At 40.1% G+C, this 22954-nt stretch overlaps 5 protein-coding genes across 27 annotated transcripts in view; 2 read left to right on the top strand and 3 right to left on the bottom strand.

Annotated features, from left to right (window-relative positions):
- LOC125895081 (uncharacterized) overlaps positions 1-22601 on the bottom strand; it is a 100389-nt gene extending 77788 nt beyond the window's left edge. The window contains exon 1 of the mRNA XM_049586879.1: positions 22274-22601. Coding sequence (XP_049442836.1) covers positions 22274-22340 — 67 coding nt within the window. The 5' untranslated portion in view covers positions 22341-22601. The remainder of the gene's footprint in view (positions 1-22273) is intronic.
- LOC125895072 (uncharacterized) overlaps positions 1-22954 on the bottom strand; it is a 157569-nt gene that overhangs the window by 39169 nt on the left and 95446 nt on the right. The gene's annotated exons all lie outside the window — the stretch shown is intronic.
- The window catches only part of LOC125895062 (uncharacterized), a 196997-nt gene that overhangs the window by 81624 nt on the left and 92419 nt on the right, over positions 1-22954 (top strand). For 3 of the 19 annotated variants that reach the window (XM_049586828.1, XM_049586830.1, XM_049586829.1), the window contains exon 4: positions 16529-16645. The exons of 7 other annotated variants lie outside the window; for them this stretch is intronic. In XM_049586828.1, coding sequence (XP_049442785.1) covers positions 16529-16645 — 117 coding nt within the window. Of the gene's footprint in view, positions 1-227; positions 435-15917; positions 16254-16528; positions 16646-17947; positions 18001-19150; positions 20547-22954 lie in introns of those variants that run through there. 9 more of the 19 variants (XM_049586836.1, XM_049586838.1, XM_049586839.1 and 6 more) reach the window with 7 other exon arrangements.
- The window catches only part of LOC125895065 (uncharacterized), a 170330-nt gene that overhangs the window by 55015 nt on the left and 92361 nt on the right, over positions 1-22954 (top strand). For 3 of the 4 annotated variants that reach the window (XM_049586851.1, XM_049586854.1, XM_049586853.1), the window contains exon 2: positions 15472-15491. In XM_049586851.1, coding sequence (XP_049442808.1) covers positions 15472-15491 — 20 coding nt within the window. Of the gene's footprint in view, positions 1-15283; positions 15360-15471; positions 15492-22954 lie in introns of those variants that run through there. The other variant, XM_049586852.1, reaches the window with a different exon arrangement.
- Positions 1-22954, bottom strand: part of LOC125895073 (uncharacterized) — a 52836-nt gene that overhangs the window by 24022 nt on the left and 5860 nt on the right. Inside the window, exon 3 of the mRNA XM_049586869.1 lies at positions 5002-5170. Coding sequence (XP_049442826.1) covers positions 5002-5170 — 169 coding nt within the window. The remainder of the gene's footprint in view (positions 1-5001; positions 5171-22954) is intronic.

Raw genomic sequence — 22954 nt, 5'->3', positions numbered from 1 at the left:
AACATCTTTTACTTTCAGTGTTTGTGCCAAGTTTTTATGTCGTACAAACAGTTTAGATCATTAAGTACTTCTGATATTTCTTTTCCTGACTCATGCAGATAGTAATCAACAGAAATGTTTCCATGTGAAACAAAGTCCGGACACTGAGTCGGTCCAGCCAGGCGACAGAGTGAATCTCCAGTGTTCACTTCTTTCCATGAACAAAACCAACAAAGATGAGTGTCCAGGTGAAGACAGAGTGTACTGGCTCAGATCTGGATCAGGAGAATCTCATGCAAGCATCATTTACACTGACAGAGACAAACAAGAGGAGAGAAGTTGTGACTACAGTCTGTCCAAAACTATACAGACCTCCTCTGATACTGGGACTTACTACTGTGCTGTGGTCACATGTGGAGAGATCCTGTTTGGTGAAGGAACTAAAGTGGAAACAAGTACGTGTTTACAGTTGTATTAAGTCAAATGTGCATCTTGTAAGAATTCATTTACCCTGATTAAATTATGTTAATGTAAACATATAGTGATTATAATCTGTTACATTTACAGAGCAGATAATTTTGACGAAATATTATATTGAACATTGACTTACCAGTTGTGCCTGCTGAAAATTTTAGTTTTCTAAATGCCACTGTGTTTCCAATAATTAATGAAAACTCCCAAGAATCCATCATTTCATGATGCTTCATGTCTCTTGGGAAATGTTTGTGATTTAGGATCAGAACTGGAAGCAGTTGTCCTTGCTCTTGGAGTACTGCTGGTCTGCTGTGTGACTGTGATTAGCGGCCTTTTTTTCTACGGAATTTCAAGGAATGTTTGTAAGAATTTTAAAGGTAGGTTCACCAGTTTTTACTGTCATTTAATTCTCAGTTTTTGAGGTCTGAAAATAGATCATACGAGCTTCTGGTGATCAGATAGTCTGTGGTTTCCACAACTGTTTAAGTTAACTGTAGAAAATGATGGAATGTTAGAAAATCCATCCAAGTGTCTTAATTAGGACAGCATACGGTATATTTCTATTTCTATTTAACAAAATATGATGATGGTGGAAATAAGATTTGGACAGTATCCATTTTTTTTCTTACCTTTATACCTCCCTGACCTTTCACCAGGATACAAGGTATATGATGATATTTGTGTTTAAAACAAAACAAAGCAAACAAACAAAAACCTTAAAAGCTGAGGTTCTGGTGAGAGAAGTCACTGATTCATGTATGTCGTCCAGCCTGCAATGTTACTTCTAAAATGCAATTAGCTGACTTAAGCAGCGATCATACAGAAATGAGACGCTAGGGACGCGGACACTTCAAAGATGCTTGAAACGCTGGAAGCGCTTATTCAATGCACGCTAGCTACTGGTGTCTGACGCTCAAAAAATTGAAAATATTTTGACTCTTCAGCATCTACGCGTGTCTAAAAACATGTGTCTAAAAAGAAGCATCTACAAAAACGCGCGTCTAAAAAGACGCCAGAAAAACGGCCGTCTAAAAAGATGCTTGAACGCCGGTCAGACGTGCCATATCATAGGAAAACAATGGTTTTACTGGTGTCGCGTTTCTAGCATTTTATCTTGGTGTGATCGCTCCTTTAGACATGTCGTGCTGGGTTTAATTACTTATGGCCCACAGAAAATGAGTAGATAATCATGATCAGTAAGTGCCCCTCTTGTTTGAGGACCCGACGACGACAGACGCCTTCTTTCTCAACATAGCTGCCTGTTCAACTAGAGACTGACCGCTGGTGGCGCTTGCTGTGCACGACAGTACCAATCCTCAATACAGCATCTCCATATCAGTGTAATAGGAAGAGGAGCACCCTTATATCCAATGGTATCGGAAATCACACCTGTGGGATTTCTGAATAACCCGGTATACCGTAATACCTTGATAGCACCCAAGCCTAGTGTAAATAATTAAATACTTTACCTGAGTAAAAACATCACTGCAGCAGACCAAATACTCTGTAGACCTAAACATAGACTACTGGAGGAGTCTGCTTAACCTCTCGTGCCGGTGAGATGTTCTTTCACACATTAACAGAAGTGATGTCTTAAACTGTAAATGCAAAGACTGAAAATGTGATTAAAATCTGTAGGTCGTTCCTTTGAGTCCATGTGTGACACATGTACACATATTCTAAAGGCAATCTTTATTTTTGTTTGTTTATCTTTTTGACAGGAGAGATGAGTACTTCCCATCATCTTGGACATGACATGACAACTGATCTGGTAAATATGAAGCAGTGTGTTGGACACATTATGTTTATATCTTTATATTTTTATATATTTTATTTATCAGATCATCTGGACAAGACAGACATAATACAGTATTGTCATTAAACAACAATATAATAAACTGTTCAGTAGCCAGAACAATGTATTTTACTGTATGACAGATGTAGATAAAGTCAAGAGGTATAAATATAATACTGATGACTGGGAAATTGTGTAAAAGGGAGTATGCTAAGCTGACTGCAAAGCAATCTATATTCTAGACTTAGTCATTATGTCCCAGCCCTAATCTCTGAAACATCTATCAGTAACACACAAATATTACTTTTTTTTGCAGGATGGCAAAGCAAAGGCAGTGAACTTTGCAGTTCTGGATATCTCAACAATGAACTTGAAAGAGAAGAATACACAGTGTGTGTGTACTCTGCTGTTAGAGCAGATCATCACAACCAGCAACGTTCTCTCTTTAGACAGAGGGCCTACACAAAGGTCCCCAAGTCTCCTCAGATAGACAGGCATTTAATAATGATAGGAGCAGCTGTGTATAATAATGTGTTTGTAAATACTGTATGTGTGGTTTGTTTGGATATGTATATTTAAAAAAACAAAAAACAAAAAAACAGTTTTGCACTCAGCTGATTTTGTGGGTGATCTTCAGATTTTCAGTCGCTTTGTAGATTTTTGTCACAGCACACATTCCAGCATTTCTGTAAGGGGCATGTTGTCAACACGTTTGTGGACCTGTGTTTGTTTGTTTGTTTGTTTTTTTTACATAAAAATTGAGATTTATATTTTCCTCTCAGATTGATGAACTGCATTTATCTATTAAAGGGGAAACCCACGTTGAAAAGAACTTCATTCATAGAGATGTCTCCTTTAAAGAGCAACAACATTCTAGATAACTATACACATGCTGTTGTCAAGGTTAGAAACTCTAATTTCAGAAAATGCTGTCAAGTGTTATGCATATTAAGACATGACATTAGCAGCAATAGTTAAGCAGAGGAAAACACACAGACAGTTTGCATCACCACAAAACACAACAGTAAAGAAAAAACAACATGCATAAATCCTTAAGACAGTTCCTTACAACAGGCGTATTGCCATATGGTCTGTTTCCAAACAAGATTCATGCACGATGATGCAATGAACCTACCCTCCCCTGACCAATTTTTTTCTTTTCTCTCTTGAAACCTGTTATGATAAAGAGTACTGGCTGATACATAATACTTATCTAAAATCAGTCTCTGTTCCAAATTGCAGACTTTTTATTTTTACTTTCAGTCCGTACTGCAGCTGACCTTATGAAGTATACTGTTGCATGGAATATACTTCCAGCTGGGACATACTACCTCATCCTAACATTGTGCCTTGAACTTTGTCCCTCTTGCTCATATATCTGTTGCATTCCACAGCACAAACATTTGTAGTAACAGGAAAAAGTATGTGACCTGGAACGCAGTAGATGTTAACGTTATCACCTTGAGATAAAAGTCAACCCGGAGAAGTCTGCTGTTGTTACTTTACAATGTATGTAGTTTTCACTTTTAAGATATAACTGCATACACTGTAGATTCTACAATGCAGTGTTATATTCACAACAGTATTGTTGGATGGTTATCTTTATGATTATTTTATTCACTTAAACAATTCCTATTCTTATTATTACCATCTATCATCAGTCACTTAATTGGGCTGTCATTTGTCATTGCAGCTTTTGTCAATGAGCTGTCGTCTATTTACTGCTCAGTCAAAGTGACATATCTTCGGTTGCCGAGAGGACTGTGGGTCAAAAGAGCCAGAAAGCTGTGTTGTCTTGCATTCTGCAAGATGCGACCAGATGCAGTACAACATCCTGGTATTTTTTGGCATACTGCATTTGACATACTGTGTATTGGGACACACTAAATCTCTTTGTGGCTTACACTAATACATAGCATGGTAGTATGGATATTGGAAAGCACTGTCACTGTTGTTTTTCTCTAATTTTAAAATCTGTATGCCTGCCTGATATCTGATCCACCTAATATATCAGTGTCTCTGCTGATCTAGTGGATCAGACAGGTGCAGCCCCACTTACTTTTTACAGTTGTTTTTCACTCCAACATATTTCACTATCCATCACATAAACTTTTTTTCTTTTTTATGACAAAAGAGCATCTTAACAGCTGGGACATAAATTAATTTTACTATTTAAAATTACTCCCACTTAAACTGAAAACTTAATTTAAAACCCTATTGTGCACATTTGCAGCAAATAACGAGAAGGAAGGAAGTACCACTGTGAGAGCAGCGTACCAGCTAGATTTAAGATACAGGTGGTAACTTTAATGAAAATACACACAAGATAGACGGAATAACAATGGATGGAAAATTTCAACCACGCATTCAAATAATTTCAGTACCTATTCCAGTCTAACTAGTTTTTGATGTGTCAAAACTTAATTCAAAGTGATATATAATATTTACAGCATTACCTAAAAGCCACATATAACAAACACTTTAGGTCAAAACAGACCAACATTAATCAGATCACACAGTACGAGCTGATGGCAAACAAACCTGTGACCTCACTAATCCAACCCAAAAGCCTTGACAGCAGCGTAGATCCTCTGTCTCTCTGCTGCTCTTGAATCCTTTATTGCACCACTGCCATCATCATCATCACGGTGAAGACAACAGCAGAATAAACCTGTGTGTCAGTGATATAATTACCTTCAATTTCCAGCGTCAGGACTCTTCTCACAGTCATCACGCTTCCATGAGTGTTAAACCTGGGATGAGATTCATCTGATGCGGCTCTGAACCAATAAACTCTGTGTTCTTCTGGACATGTTTTCTTCTCAGAGTCAGAGAGGACTGAACACTGCAGAGTCACTGAGTCTCCTGGACGGACTGGATCAGATGGATCTTGAGTGACGGCAGTGATATCAGGTTCTGGTCCTGGAAAATGACATGCTTTACTCACAATATACATTTATATGTATAAAACTGTTCTCATAAATTAAGAAAACATGTACAATCCTGATTTATACATGTAGGAAAATTAAATTATGTAAACTGATGTTATACATGTTGTTAGATTTAAGCATGGTTATTATTCTTTAAGGAATGTGAAACATCTGCCTGCTGTATTTTATTTACCTTTAACTTTCAGAAGTGCTGATTTGGAAAATGTCATGTCCAGTAGATTTACTTTTAAACAGTAGTAAAGTCCAGTATCACCCAGCTTTGTCTCATGAATATGCAGAATAAATGATCCAGGCTCTTGTTTTGCTGTAATGTGAGGAGTCTTGTTAACATCTTCATAATCAAAGGTAAATGTTCCTCCCAAGAATTCAGGTGTTTTTCCAGAAACAAGCCTGATCCAAAATAAAGTTTCCTGGTATTCAGTAATCTGGTGGATACAACTCAAAGTCACATCATCTCCAACTTCAACAGATGTCGTTTCAAAGACATGATCATTCCGGAGGATTTGGCTTCCAAACTACATGGACATGATTGTCTTTGCATCCTAAACATAATATTGGAGCAGTGAGTAACAATAGAGAAAGAAAAATGTATACCATCCATCCATTTTCATCCGCTCATCCAAAGCCAGGTTGCAGGGGCAGCAGGCCAAGCAAAGCAACCTAGACATCCCTCTCCCCAGCAACGCTTTCCAGCTCCTCCTGGAGGACCCCATGGCGTTCCCAGGTCAGATGAGATATGTAATTCCTCCAATGTGTTCTGGGTCTGCCCCGGGGCCTTCTACTAGTGGGATGTGCCCCAAACACCTTCAACAGGATCCGCTCATGAGGCATCCTGATCAGATGCTTGAACCACTTCAACTGACCATTTTGAACGCAAAGGAGCAGCAGCTCTACTCTGAGCTCCCTCCAGATGTCTGAGCTCCTTACCCTATCTCTGAGGCTGAGTCCAGCCACCCCACGGAGGAAATTTATTTCAGCCGCTTGTATCTGTGATCTCATTCTTTTGGTCACTATCCAAACACAGCAGATACATCGTATTTGTGCTGCTGTATAGACAGCGATTACGTTCCAGAAGACAGGTAATAACCTAACATGGTTTGTCTCTTACTGACACTGAATGTGAGATTATGTTAGCCTTTTTTGTAAGATAACGTTAGCTGGCAGAGCACAGCTAATTCACAACGCAAATGTGTATGTGTACTTATTTAGACAACTGAGGGCTACTTTATTGTAGTTTCAGCTGGACAAAAGAGGATGCTTAGCTCTGTGAAATGAACCCTACTATTTGAAATGCATGTAAACAAACTGTATGAAAATACAAGTCAGTGGTTTATGTTTAACCTCATTTTCTTAACCCATATGCCTCACTAACAACATTCTTGGTTTGTCACTTAATTTTCTTGATAATTTTGGCTGCGTTCATACATATGGCATCAATAGAACGTAATAGAGTGCCGAAGTCACGCCCTTTCCAGTGAAGCTCATGGGACCTTAGATCGGAAAAAATATGAATGGCAGTGAATGAGGAGAGAAATATTATCTTTTGGTCCCGTTTGAGTTGTGACATGAAATCCAAATATGTCGTTAATGAATTTAAAACATAAATTTTAAGGTCAAGAAAGTCATACTTTGTGGTAAAACTGTTGAGATATAAGCTTTTGAAAAAAACGTAATTAGAAAAACTACACAGGAGGCGGTCAGGATGTGATGTCATAGCTTTCGCTCGCTTCCTGCAGCTTGGAGTGACTGCAACCTGGCACAAAACACACAGACATCTTCAATCATAAATCAATTAATCATAAAACAGTGGAATTTAAGCGGGAGGCCAAGCTGCAGGAAGCGGCGAAAGCTATGACGTCACATATGCGACCTCCTCTTGTGTACTCTTGAGTCTTTCTAATTAAAAGCTTATATCTCAACAGTATTACGACAAAGTTTGACTTTCTTGAGCTTAAAATTTATGTTTTAAATTCATTAACAACATATTTAGATTTCATGTCGAAACTCAAACGGGAACAAAAGATAATATTGCTCTCCCCATTCACTGCCATTCATATTTTTTTCCGATCTAAGGTCCCATGAGCTCTACCGGAAGGGGCGTGACTTCGGCACTCTATAAACTCAATAAAATTATATATTACACTTCAAATGTGCTGTACATTTCCTCATACATTAAATGTACAGCACATTCACATGCTATGAATGCAGATCTGCAAGACCCTGTTTGTATCTGCACATACACACATTTATATACAGACACTCATGTGCAAAACTTTATTAAATGAGGCATAAGGGTTAAATAGCATGATGGATATTCATTATTGATCACTCTCCACTCAACATACTTATTTACCTATACATTTTTGTCCTTCCCCTTGCAGAACTGGCTCATGAAGCCCATTGTGGACACTGGCAGATTGACCCCTGAACAATGCACCTACAACTACAGATTAAGCAGTGCACAGTCGACTGTGGAAATTCAATAAATTCATAGAAATGATTGTGGCTGTCATGTTCTCATTTCTTTATAAACACAGTGACTGAAGACATCTATGACCAGCATCTTCATAAATGGGTAACCTGTTGAGTTCTTGACTTGTTTTTACTAGCTTTACTTGAACTTATTACACAATTAAATTGTACATCATTAAGTGAAAACGTACAGACGCAGACATGTCTCTTTAGAAAACAAATTTATTTAAATACAAAAAACAAGCTAATGATAAAAGTGACAAGTGTGCAGTGAATGCGCAAAACTAAAACTTCCCATGAAAGAGAACTGCTCATTTCTGGGCTTGGGCCTCCATCACAGATACCATGCGCCCCATCAGTCCAAGAAACGCACTGGTATCCGTCTCCAGCTTCTGCAGCAGGGCATCATTCTTCTGTGACCGTTAATAGAGGTTCCTGGTGAGTGGCGAGGCACGACTGGGTATATATAGCACATGTCCCCACAAGCTAACGTTATCTTTCGTTAGCTGTTAGCTAGTTTAGCGGTTTAGCTCATGTTAGCTAACAGGCTAAAACTGTGGTGTTTTCATTTTATTTTCCTAGTTGACGCGTTATCTGCTCATCTGGTTATCGTGAGCACTCGTTTTGGGTTAAAGTGGAAGTGCCCGGAGCTGCCACCCATGGTCGCGCGGCCCCCCAGCCTGACCTCCGGGGCCCTGGACGGGTGCTCAAGTGTGGGTGAGAGGAGTGGAGAGGAGCGTGGAGGTAAGGCGGAACGGGCCGACACTGTGTATCCCAGAACGGGTGCTCAAGTGTGGGTGAGAGGAGCAGAGAGGACTGCAGAGGTCAGGCCAAGCGGGCCGACACTGTGTATCCCAGAACGGGTGCTCAAGTGTGGGTGAGAGGAGCGCAGAGGTCAAATAGTGAAGTTTAAGGATTCCTTCGGTATGTTGTTAATGTGATTTTATGGGCAATTTATCAGTCAAGCAGAGTGACGGACCCAAAGCCTTCAATCTGGCTAAAAGACAGCCAAATGCTAAAAAAACATAAATACAGTGGTGAAGTTGGGATTTGTTTCTTGAGTTATGTGCTCATCGTCTTTTCTGTCTCTTGCAGACTGCCAGGAGAAGCGGATTGGCCATCAGATATTGTTTGTGGAAATTTGAAAATAAAGTTTGTCAAATTGACTTTTGTCTTTCATTGTGCACAGTTACACATGAAATAGGCTATGGTAACAGTCAAGCTATTTTTGAATGTTAGCATTGATTTCTCACATTGAATGGTGAAATCTTTGTAGTTTGAAAGGTCCGACCTAAATGATTAAAGGTCGTAGTTAACGAAGCATATGAATATTAATGAAGGAGCGCCCACTGAGCGCAGCTTCTGAATGTCGCATGGTGGTCATTTTTGATTAAAGGCCGACGTCTCAGCGACGTCTTGGCAATGAGCAAACGCTCTCCCTGCTACGTCTTAATGATCTAAACTTGATACATCGGGCCAACGTCAGCCAGATGTACAGTGTGTGTGCTATCTGAGTCTCGTCTGCCGTCTCCAGGTATGCCAGCAGCTCTGTGTTGCTGTCTCTCTTCTTCTTCCCTGTGTACAAGAATAGAAGAATCAGTTTAAAAGTTTTTTATTAAGTCATAAGTAGATAAACACAGGTTCAGCAGTACAATGTAAAAATCATGTCAGCTCAACAATCAGCACTAGTCTTAAGACACAGTATACAGACCTCACACCATATGGAAATGAGGATGTGGGTATAAAAGTAACAGTGACAATTGTGCATAGTATTGCTAACTGGAGTATGTAGCTGCCCTGGGTCAATGGCAGCAGTCATGGGTGGTAGGGGATTGTGTATGAATGATTGTTCATTTATCACAGCACATATTTATATTATCAAGTCATACTTTACGTAAGACAGGTGAGACAAACTATTGGATAAACAGCACAACAACTCTTACCTGGTCTGGTCTGATGGCTTTGACCTGAGCTGCTGGATGGTGTTGGCGAGCTGCAGTGGAGTGGCGACGTTAGCTCCAAGTTAGCATCGTCTTGTTCGATGGCAGATAACTCTATAGACCACATGAAAAACAGCGCTTTAAACAGTGACTTGTCCACTACACATTATACAATGTTTAGCCAACTGAAAGTGGGGCTGGTAGTTGAGCCAATGGCTAAATAACTTGCTAACGTTAGCTAATGTTACCAAGGCTAACCTGCTGATGAGTTAACATTAACCCAAGCAGACATCACAAATCATCAGCGTTACACTTTCGTCCACCATCACCTCCAGCATTGCAGTGGCTGAGTTTAGAGCTCCGGTCACTTGGCATGCCGGTCTGTCACCTAGGACCGAGTCCAGGACATCGAAATGCGGATTTCTCCTTGACTACCCGTTGCCACTTTGGCCAAGGTCCTTCTTTTGGTCCCGGTAATCTTTTTTTTTTTAAGCTTGTTGCTTATCTCCTAGCTTCACACAGTCTCAGTTATTGTTATTGGTCTCAATAACCCAGCCCCCTTCCCCGTGACATATGTGGTTCGTTCTTCTAGTCCAGCAAAAAAGTGGTGCCACTCTGGAACCGTTTTTTTCTGGTCCAGAGCCAGTTCTTTTGTCTGTCGATACAGGAAAACCGGTTCCAAATTCAGCACTGGCCCGAACCAGCACTGGAACTGCTTTGGTGGAAAAGGGGTAGTAGATGGACCAGTCAGATAGGAGTCACGTTGCAAACCAATCACAGCTGACAGATATCTTTCTCTTCTTCTGTAAATATTCAGTCTGATAAATATGGAAAAGTTGATCATGTTAGTGCAGGGCTACCCAGAGCTTTACATCTGTCCCACTGACGATAGGCCTACACACTTATAAACAGCACCTGGAAGAAGATCAGCTCTGCACTTAGGATTTCAGGTAAATAGGCTATACAATGCTTGTTTAGGTTACTTAGCAACCTCAGACTGAACCTGCCACCGTGCTCTTGAAAGCTGGTACAAAAAAAGGTACAAGAGCAGCGCCCAGCGCCTGACCTCACATTTTCCAGGCAGTTAAAGACGCAGCATGTGTACGACCTCTAATTTCCAGGGCTGGTAGCTGCGGTTATTCCACAGGCTAGTTAACAACATGTCGGGCAGGAAATCCAAAGTGTGGGATCATTTTGAGAAGGTGAAGGACGAACCCAAGGTGATATGTAAACTCATCTTCATTGGTCGACTACAAACATGACGTATCATCTGAAACATGGAAGTAGCTACATGCCCATTAGCCCACAGCGTCATTAACAGGCAGCTCGCTCAGTGTGTGACGTGCACTTGTAGATAAAATATAGGCCTATATTAATGAAGGTTCATTAGTATGGTTTTGTATTTCTCTGTAATGTAGCACAGTGTTGACAATGTTACTGATACTATTCTTTCTCACACCTTCAACTCAAACCATTGTGTTGCCCCGTCCAAAATATATCATTTAAGAATTAAATTAATGTCGTAAACATGCGGGCGACTAGTTGACTAATGGCTCTAAATGGCCGATGAGGAAAATTCTTAGTCAGGGGCAGCCCTACTCCACAGTTGCTGCCAATCCAAGCCATGAGTGTGCTTCACGCAATTAAGTGCCTGTATTTGTGCACATATTTAGCAGATAAATTCAATACAATCAAAAACGACAATCAATGACTCCTTAGTGTTAGATTAGTTTTGACATTGGTCATTTGCTCTCATTACATTACTGCCATATTTTACTGAATTATTCAACAAATGAAGAAGAAGAAGAAGATTTACAGTTACTTTTTTCAAAAGCAAATAATTGTTGTAAAAAGAGTACTAATACCACAAATCTTGAAATATAAATGCATGACATGTAATCTACCTGTAAAAAATACAGGCCTTTTGATTTGAGTTCATATAAAAAGATGTATCCAGCCATTTGCCACAGGGACAAAGACAGAGGAGCTATCGTAAATAGTGTGTGAGCAAGCCAATTCAAACACTCCACGTCATCAGTGATGACCTGCCCACTCTGCCTGTCAGTCACATCAGCAGGAAGAGCACAGCGTACAGAGGAGGGCTGTTAAACCATCCATCCTCTATACTCACTTCACTTCTTTTCAGAGAGCTGCTGACAGACAGCAGCAGAGCGACACTCTCACAGTATCACAGGAACATTCACCTGGAGCTGATTTAGAGTTTCTGACCTACATGTTTTTATCTGAGGGAGAGAAGCCATGTGACCCTGGGAGAAAACCACTAATGAGATACACCAGTGATTAACAAGGTGATTAACATGTGTAAAACAATCCTGTGTCAACAAACTGTATGGATGACAGCATCTCTATAACATTAACAGAATAAACTGCAGTCCAGTACAAAGACATACAGAGAAAGAAAAGAAAGACAGAAAGCGCATCTATCTATAGGGCTGAAACTGCCACAGCATTTGTCAGACCAGCAGGTTGTGGTTTTCATCAGGGTCAACATATTGTTGACAATGAGCCAAAACACACTCTGTACTTTCACACACAAACACAAACACACATTTATAGTCACCACTGACAGATAAACGATGCATGGAAACTTCAGCATCGTTGTGGTCGGGCTTCAAACTAAGGTGTCAGTACAAAGAGGCTGTTCTACCTTTCTCACTCTGTGTTTCAGCCTCAGGACGCTGGGCTTTACTGCTGCTGTCAAAGGAAAGTGGAATAGCATTCATAAAACAACAACTAACAGGAGGAGGTAAAGGGTTCAGGAGGGTTGGACACAGGATCGTTTCTAGGACCCGCCCCCAAGATTTTTTTCTTTTATGAACCAGCTCTATTTTGATGCTTTTGATGCACTCTGGCATCTTTTTTACCCCTGAAAGGTGTTTAAACATTTTATTCACAAATTATGAATTGTGATGTTAAAACGTAATTTATATTTTATTCCACCCAGCAGTATTTAAAGCATTTGAAATGAACTCCACCTTCACCAGCTGCAACATTAAAGTGATTACTTGAAGCTCATGGAGAGAATGCCAAGAGTGTGCAAAGCAGTAATCAGAGCAAAGGGTGGCTATTTTGAAGAAACTAGAATATAAAACATGTTTTCAGTTATTTCACCTTTTTTTGTTAAGTACATAACTCCACATGTGTTCATTCATAGTTTTGATGCCTTCAGTGAGAATCTACAATGTAAATAGTCATGAAAATAAAGAAAATGCATTGAATAAGAAGGTTCGTCCAAACTTTTGGCCTGTACTGTATATACAGCCTATTTAGATCTGGGCTATTCATGAAACATTCAGGGCTGAAGCCTCAGACTCCCCAGGCCTAACAATGCCTCTGGTTGAACACAAACACACACACACACACACACACACACTTTTTTTTTTTTTTTTGATGAAACTCTCAGTGGTTTGGTGCTTTTCATTGGTGGTGGCTGTCAGAAGGAGGAGGTGTTAATCACTCACTGGTCCCACCCTGGTGTTTTTGTCAAGAGCAGAGTTTGAAGTGTGATCTGTAGTTTGCCTGATAATTGACTCAGAGGTTTACTCACTAAAGTCTGTTCCAGTGTTCATCACTTGGCTCAGTGATGGACTTACAGCCTGTCCACATTAATGGTGAATGAATCAATATATTAACATTTAAAATTAAATCAAAAACAAGCTTAAGCTCATCTGCCACACAGTTTCAGATGCTTTTGGGTCCATTTTAAAAACACAAAACAAAGGGACATGATTTGTTCTTTAAATGAGCACAATAACATACAAGCAAAAGTAAATCAATCGTTTCAGTCTGTGAAACTAAAGTTAGGCTGCTGAAGCCTCTTGTATCTCTCCTCTCACTACACATCCTGTTGAAGCCCATCGTCAGGTCTGTTCTGAGTAAACAGCCTTGATGGTTGGTCAAAGGGAGGAGAAACGGCCCACCACAGCCTGTGTCTGTCAGTGTAGCTGTTGCATGTGGCTTTGCTTGACATGCACAGGGTCTTTACAAAGTGCTGTGAGACCAGAGAGATGGAGGGCTTCATTCATTTCAGTAGTTATGCCCTGACATATTTAGTGTGTCAGAATATTACTATAGCTTATTGGGACTAATTGTGTCTTCAAAGTAAAATATCAGAATATATATTTGTCAGCCGTGCTTCAACAAATTTTCCAGTTGTGGTGAACAGATACACAGCAGTTCACTTTTGAAACACCACACACACACACACACACACACACACACACACACACACACACACACACACACACACACTTTCTTTCTCAGTGTTCATATGGCAAAAATGTATGGTAACATGTACAATATCTGTAAAGGGTCCATGCTGGTTTCACATGTGTTTCTCCTGCTATGAAAAAATCAAAATGTCTCTTGTGAAATCAGGTCTATAATGTTGTGATGTGACAGAATCGGTTAAAAGAAAAAAGGAGGTTAACACTGTTGTGTAGAGTGCAGTCACAAATGACTGTGCATCAAATACGGAGGATAAATCATAAGTCAATGTAAAATACAGACTTCTCTTATCCTGTGTGCGCCGTATAAAACACAGGCGTGGGGGGAGGGGTTCTCTGTGAATAGGGTTGAGGGCAATTAAGTTTCAGATGTGTTTAGAAAGCAAAACAACATGTAAAATACAAAATGTACAAACTTGTCTAGGACAAAAAGAGAGAGCCCTCTTTCTCTCACACATATGTTTACCTGTGAGTTTTCACATCTCTGTGGTTTTCTTTGTGGTTTTGGCCACATTTCCTCTCACCTTTCCCTGGAAGTGTCAATCAAACCTGCAGGCTACATCCTACGCTGTAGCCAATATTATATCAAACATTATTTTTGTGTTGATTTGGATGTTCAAATTTAAGCAAATATCAAACGCTTCACTCTAACTCCAGGATGACTTTAGCTTACTGTAGCTTAGCAAGCACAAGAAGCAAAGGAAAGTACAGCCTCATGCTGCTATTGAAGCCACAGATTTGCTTTTCTATTTCTATTAAGGCAGGCTGTGGAATTTACTTGTAAAAATTCAGTTATGTTTACAGAAACACACTGTGTGTTTCCTGGAGGTGTAACTCTCTTATGAAACATATGAAACAATTTTTTATAAATACCTTTGAACCTTCATTGTTTATAGCTGTGTTTGCTAGCTAAGAGACGTCTTCCTCCTGCATTGCTACATTTCTCTGCATGTAACCTTCACCAACTGTTGACCAATAGAATGGCATGAATGTGTCAGAAAATGTGTATTGTGTCGTCATGTGCATGTACGACCTTGTGCGCGTGCTGCTAAAACATGACAGTGATCACAATCAAAATATTGCCTCACATTGCAACCTTTAAATACAGTGTGTCAATTAGACAGATGTTGCTGCTGAAAGACTTCCAGTGCTTGTTCTCACAGTACGTACACACAAAACACACCCACACGCACAATACTGGCAATTACGGAAACAATAAATTCAGTCATGTGGTGAGAATAAAGACACTGCTTTGAAACCTTAGCAACAACAACGTGTAGACGTCCCATCGAATGAAAACAGATCACATGTTTGCTAACTGTAAGGAGGGGGGAGATCATTTTCCACAGCTCAGCCAATCACAGCGATGTCTACTTTGTAAACCTTGATTGCCTCTTGACTACATCTCCATTTGGGTGGGAAGACATCAGCAGTGCAAGACCAAGGTGCTGTACCACAATGATCGGAGGACTGGCTGCTTTGATTCTTCTTAGTACAGGGTGTAAGTGCAATTCTTACCTAGAGAGAGAAAGACGATGTCAATGGCAAATACTTTACCTTTGACTTTGTCCTCTCATGTTGTAATTCTGCTACTGTTTGTCTCTTTTCTTCAGCTCTGCTTCAAGCTGCAGAGGTTCCTCATCAGATCTCTCTGACTGTGGTTGAACTTGGCGGGAATGTTACTTTGCAGTGTCCAGTTCCTGAGAATGAAGGCAAATTCTTTTACTGGTACAAACAGTCTCTTGGATATATGGTCCAAACAGTTGCAACTGCAGTTCAGGGTCAGTTAACAGTAAGTGAACAGTTTGACAACCCACGGTTCAAAGCAACAAAAGCAGTTGCTCAGTATCTTCTTACCATCACAAATGTCAGCAAAGAGGATGAAGCAACATACTTCTGTCACTATGGAGCGGCGTATTCATGGAGTTTCAGTGAAGGCATCTTCTTGGCTGTGAACGGTAAATATCTTTTACTTTCAGTGTTTGTGCCAAGTTTTTATGTCGTACAAACAGTTTAGATCATTAAGTGCTTCTGATATTTCTTTTCCTGACTCATGCAGATAGTAATCAGCAGAAATGTTTCCATGTGAAACAAAGTCCGGACACTGAGTCGGTCCAGCCAGGCAACAGAGTGAATCTCCAGTGTTCACTTCTTTCCACGAACAAAACCAACAAAGATGAGTGTCCAGGTGAAGACAGAGTGTACTGGCTCAGATCTGGATCAGGAGAATCTCATGCAAGCATCATTTACACTGACAGAGACAAACAAGAGGAGAGAAATTGTTTCTACAGTCTGTCCAAAACTATACAGAACTCCTCTGATACTGGGACTTACTACTGTGCTGTGGTCACATGTGGAGAGATCCTGTTTGGTGAAGGAACTAAAGTGGAAACAAGTACGTGTTTACAGTTGTATTTAAATCAAATGTGCATCTTGTAAGAATTCATTTAGCCTGGTTAAATTATGTTAATGTTTAATGTATGTCACATATAATGATTATGAGTCTGTTAGTTTCTTTTCTTACTGTATCACATTACATTTACAGAGCAGATACTTCTGACTAAATAGTAAATTGAACATTGACTTACCAGTTGTGCCTGCTGACAAATGCCACTGTGCCACTGACTCCCAAAAGTCACTGATTAAATAATGCTCAATGCTTTGATTCAGGATCAGAACTTGAACCAGTTGTCCTTGCTCTTGGAGTCCTGTTGGCCTGCTGTGTGACTGTGATTGTCGTCCTTATCTTCTACGGAAATCGAAGGAAAGTTTGCGAACACTGCAAAGGTAGGGTCACCATTTTTTACTTTCAGGTCAGTGAAAACTTTTTGAGGAGCAGCCAGGGGGTATAGTGGGCCGAAACAATCCCGATACATCATCTGTGTGCTGGGGTTTATGTAAAGGGACATGATAAGTGCTGCCAGGCACTGCGAGTATGCAGTATTCTTCAGTGTTGCTTTATCTTGCGTGGGCTACAGGTAGCCTTCTGCAGATGTCAGAACACTCGCAGTTTGTTCACTACTTAAGTTTCATGCTATCAACTGATCAAACAAGTTATCAAATAACTAGACTTACAGCATCACAGTTGTATGCCCCTAAAAACCAGTCAAGTTGCAGTCACAGTTTACATCCATGTCTGTGAAAACATGAATGCCTCGCACACATCTTCCCCATGGCGGCAAAGACGATACAATCAGCACAGTTTCAAGGTGGACACCCAAGATTAGTGTCACCAATTCAGTATCTGACCAAATGTTTCCCCTTCTGTTGCTGAGTTATGACGTTGAAAGATGACCATGTTTTCCCAGGACATCATGATGTCACAGTGAAGTTGACCTTTGACCACTAAAATCTAATCAGTTCATTGCTGAGTCCAAGTAAACATTCGTGCCAAATCCGAGAAATTCCCTCGAAGTTGTCGGGATATATCGTGTTCAAGAATAATACAGACAAGGTCACAATGGCCTTGACCTTTGACCACTAAAATCTAATCAGTTCATGACTGAGTCCAAATGGACGTTTATGCAAAATTCCCTCAAGGCGTTCATGAGAATGGGATGGACGGGCAGACTGACCACCTGGGAACATAATGCCTCCAGCCATGGCTGACAGCAGTGCGGAGGCATAAAAAAGAACACTGCTTCATTAGCAGGAAAGTAGCGGTGCTCTGAAGGCTAACTCGTTAGTAATCCGTGCTCCTCCCCTGCCAGCCTGCACTGATATTAGAGGAGCGTTAACAAGTGCAGCAACTCCTCTGATGGACTTAAGTTTTATTTTGTGCATCATATGCCATCAAACGGGGGGAATGTGACATGGGAATATGTCAAAACTGTCATGCACAAAGCAGTGATAACAATGTAATGTCAGCTAGCTAGCTACTAGTGATTTCTTTTGTCATGCTTGTTATAAAGAAAAGGGCCATAATTCATTGAAACAACATTAAATTAAGATACCGTGATGGCTATCATTTTTTTAGGTCTTCATTAACAAACACTGAAGCTGTATTAAGCGCAGTACATGAGTGAATGTGTTTAATTGGAAAGACTTAAACTGAAAATGTGATTTCTTTTTCTTCTTTTTTTAACACAGCTTCCCATCATCTTGGACATGACAGATTAACAGTGGATCAATCTAATCATCTGGTAAATATGTGACAGTGTGTTGTCCTGTGTGGGCATGTGATATTTTGCTGCTCTTATCTTACTATATAATGACGAAAACTCTGTCTGTCTGTCTGTCTGTGTGTCTGTTCCACGTTCTCCTCACTGACTTGATCAGTCCATGTGAAATTTGGCACAGTGGTAGAGGGTCATGGGAGGATGTGAATGAAGCAATATTACATCAATTGGCCAAAGGGGGCGCTATAGCAACCGATTGAAATTGCAAACTTTGAATGGGCATATCTCATGCCCCGTATGTCATAGAGACATGAAACTTTGCACAGAGATGCCTCTCCTCATGAGGAACAAATCTGCCTCAAGAACCCATAACTTCCAGGTGTATAGATTTTCTGCCATGTTAAATTTTTTGAAAAACACTTAAAATCGATCTCTTCCTAGGAAGTTTGACCGATCTGCATGAAACTCGTTGAACATAATCTAGGGACCAATATCTGAAGTTTCTTCTTGGCAAAAGTTGGAAAACTTACTAAAACTGAGCTTCTATAAGGCAATGAATATTGCGGAGGGCGTGGCTCATCACATAAAGGTGTATAACATCTCAAGGGTTTCACCCATCACCACGCAACTTTGTAGGCATATGACCACACATAATCTGAGGAGACCCCTCCATTATTGACCCCATCAAACAAAATGGTGGTGCTAGAGAGCTAATTTCTTATCTGGGCTGAACCGCCACATCGATTTTTACTAAACTTTGTAGATATGTAGAACAGGACGCCTCAAGGTGACTGGAGAAATTTAACTCTAATTGGCAACTGGGTGGCGCTATAACAACAGAAAAATGATCCTACGACCTGTATCCCAAACACACACCATGTGAAACTGTACGTGGGCAACTGTGCACTCAGTGGGTATGGACGAGTCAGTTTCATTTAGCAGATCCTTTGTACAAGAGACATTTATTATAATGAACATACAACAAATGTATAATAAAGTGTTCAGTTACTGCATGATAAATATGGATAAAGTTGAGACATACATGTAACAGTGTCGACTGTTAAATTATATTAATGAAAGAAAGTATGTTAACCTCACTTTGTTTATATGTTACAGCTCTAATCTCTGAAATATTTGTCATGAACACACAAATATATTATTCCATTTTATGCAGGATGGTGAAGAAGAGGCCGTGAACTATGCAGCACTGGAGTTTTCTACAAGGAAAGTGAAAAGAGGAAAGAGGAAGATCGAAAACACACCAGAGTGTGTGTACTCTTTTGTAAAAGCAGATTATCACAACCAGCAACACCCCTCTCTGTAGACAAATCTGATGGCCGCTTTGTGTGTTCTGTGCTGCTATTACTGCAGTGGCAAACTGTAGTGACTCAGTGTCTGCTGCTGCCTGCTAACAGCCACCATGTTAGCTGGTGACTTTCAGCAGAATGTGTCTGTGGTTGCACGAAGTAACTTGCGTAAATGGCTGGCATAGATAATGAACACAGATGAGTACGTACTGAAAACTGATTAAAGTAAGAATCTAATTATGAGTACACCTACATGTTGTCAACAGCTGTTACTATGAGCAACCACGACGTAATTGAATGAGACACCAGTTAGCACAGTCACTTCTTACACCAAAACATCGGACACCATTGTACAGATCTGTTTGTGATGTCAACAGAATGATGTTACCTTTGTGGTCGTTCCCCAACTTAGAGTGACTAATGACGTTTCTCACACTAACGTCACAGTCAGCTGACTGCATTAATTTATTATGTGGGACCACCGCAGCTCCGAGACAGTGTCTTAGCCCATTTATGTTAGCTCAGTAAGCAGAGTTTTTCCCAAGGTTTTCCACTGGTGTTGGAGCAGCTGGGAGCTGCACACATTCTTCCCAAAGTCCTACATCAATTTGAAAAGTAATGTTGCCTAAAAATCAAAAGTGAAGGTTCACTTATTCGCACAGCTTGCATTCAAAGGCACTTGTATTGTAGGGAGATGCCACCACAGTAATGCCAACTTGTTAACTTCCCCACATTTATGTATAGATAGAGCAGGGCCTGTGCAAAGGTCCCCAAGCCTATATACTGATCTTCAGCTCAGTTCACACATAGCTTTTTATTCCCAACTGCCACCCATCCATATAAACATAAGTTTTGCACTCAGCAGATTTTGTGAGACATCATCAGATTTTCAGTTGCTTTGTTAATGTGTTGCCACAGTTCACATATGTGCCTGTATTTTAATAAGAGACCATCATGACATGTCTGTGGACTTCTGTTTGCTTCTGTTGTTTTGTTGACACAAGAATATGGCATAAGATATTTATATCATCTTCTCATATGGAGTGACTGCATCTTCATTCATCACAAATACAACAGTATACCTGTAAAGTTGTTAAGTTTAGAAACGTGATAAATTCTGCTTGTGTCTTTTGGATTGATTTCAGTGATTCTTGATGGCCAACACAGATTGATGTTCGAAAGCAGTGTATTTTATTTATTGACACAGTTTAACAGAGTTACAAATCAGGTTCAAGAGTAGTTACACAAGCACAACAACAAAAATAAACAAAAACAAAACCAGATCTGATCCACCTAATATATCTGTGCCAACACTGATCCATTGGAAAATTCCATATTTACAGTTACTCCCACTTTGAGAGAAAAAAAAAACCCTTATTTGAGAAATGTCCGTGTTAACTGACACCTACAGTGGTTTCTTTCTTTAGGGCCAGTGTCCACATGGCCACATTTACTTCCAGCATTTTTTTTTTTTTTCAAATGATGTGCTGCCAGATGCGCAGCTTTTTCTGAAGGTGGAGTCTCAGAAAATGGGCTTCACATAGACACCCACATAGCCATCTGGCAGACCCTCACGGACATGGTTGAATGGTGACATTTACCTTATCAAAGTGGACCAAAGCGGGCCCTTGCAGACACCTGCATGCACATCATTACCTAATAGCCACATATAACAAACCCTTCAGCTCATAACAGACCAACATGAATTAGATCACACAGTACCAGCTGATGGCAAACAGACCTGTGACCTCACTAATCCAACCCAAAAGCCTTGACAGCAGCATAGATCCTCTGTCTCTCTGCTGCTCTTGAATCCTTTATTGCACCACTGCCAGTTTTCATCACGGTGAAGACGACAGCAGAATAAACCTGTGTGTCCTCATCTCTCTGAGGAAATACATGACAAAGTTAAAAAAAAGACCCATAACTGTTTCAATAAGGTTGATCCTACTGAACCGTTACATTCTTTACCTGCTGACTTTTCTGACCATGAAGGTTTCTCTGCACGGCAACAGCATCTGAAATTATTAAACAGAAAACATAAAGATAATAATAAATACAAATTCAGTAGATTTTATACAGTATTGGATAGAGAGCTAACTAATAACTTCTATTACCGTCGTGACAATTAGACTTGTTTTTCTTGATGGTGTAAACGAGGACAGCTATGACAGTCAGACTTATAGCCAAGACAGCACACAGCAGAAAAATAAGTGCATCTGCATTCTGTGAGCACGTACTGGTTCCTGAAACATCAAAAGGAAATATAATGTGTTAAATTCATGGGTGTTTATTGTCACCAAAGAAAACAAAACAATTTTGCCACTTAAATGATAAAAAAAGGCTCATTTGACAGTCTGGCACTCAAAGAAGCAAATTTCTTAATGAACAAAACAATGACACAGTTACCTTCAATCTCCACTTTAGTTCCATCTCCAAATAATATCTGTCCACATGTGGCCACAGCACAGTAGTAAGTCCCAGCATCAGAGGAGCTGACGTTCTTAGAGAAGCGATAAACACAACTCTTCTGAGTGTCAGAGTTCCTGTCACATTCATCATGTCTGTTTCCATCAGTGTAGATGATGTCTGGATGAGATTTATCTGATCCGGCTCTGAACCAGAACACACTGTGATCTCCTGGACACATTTTATTCTCAGAGTCAGAGAGGACTGAACACTGGAGAGACATCGAGGCTCCTGGACGGACTGGATCAGATACTGTCGGCCACTGAACAACAGCATAGTTTGATGTCCTCTGAGTGTTTCCTGTGTGATACAGAACCATGTTAAAAGTTTGGCATCTCCACACATGCTTTGACCTACTTAAAAGGATTTAAGATTAGTTAAAAGTTAAAATGCAAAGTAAGCATTACATTACAATAATCTAAAATGATTCTCTGCAGAAATTGTTGATAAATATTAACACAGTGCAGCTTTAAGTGGTTAAAGTGATTCCAAACATTGCCATAAACAGATCACATAATTACCTTTTAATGACAAATAGGTGCCACTCCAGGTAATCTCAGTCCACTCCATGACTGCGCAGTGATACATTCCCTCATCTTCCTGAATCGTTCTCAAAATGGTCAGACTGCTGATTTTGTTAGAAATGTTTACATCCAGTCTTGAGGCAGAAAACTCTGGTCCATACACAGGGCTCGCATGTTTTTGCAGTCTCAATCAATTTCAGAGTCTCCCCTGCACTCTGCTTGTACCAGTGAAGTTTATCTCTAAACTTGTCATTAGGCCAATCACACGTTAAAGTCACAGGTTCACCAAGTTGAACTGTGGTCACTGGAACCAGCGCATCTGGATTAAATGAAAATAACATCATGCCAGAGGACTACAGTTGAAAATTAGCCTTTGGCTACCACCGGCACATTTACAGCAATGTTCATTAATGTGCAATCTCCTCTAAAAAAAAAAAAAAAAAAAATACAACACATGAAACAACAAAGAAGAATTTGTGCATAATGTAAAAAAAATGGAGGCTAAAAGGAAATCACATAAACAACCATACATCTAGTTTGCATGCAGATACTCAGATTAGAAAATATTTAGTTATCGTTAGCACACTCACATCCTCGATGAAGAACAAGCAGTGTAACCCATAACAGGATCATCTTGACACTGTCTATTAACATGAGACTTGTTGGTTTTTTACTGAG

This window comes from Epinephelus fuscoguttatus, linkage group LG9, assembly GCF_011397635.1.
Source record: "Epinephelus fuscoguttatus linkage group LG9, E.fuscoguttatus.final_Chr_v1".
Classification (NCBI taxonomy): Eukaryota; Metazoa; Chordata; class Actinopteri; order Perciformes; family Serranidae; genus Epinephelus; species Epinephelus fuscoguttatus.
Note: the sequence above shows the minus strand (reverse complement) of the source record. Positions and strands in the feature narration are given on the sequence as shown.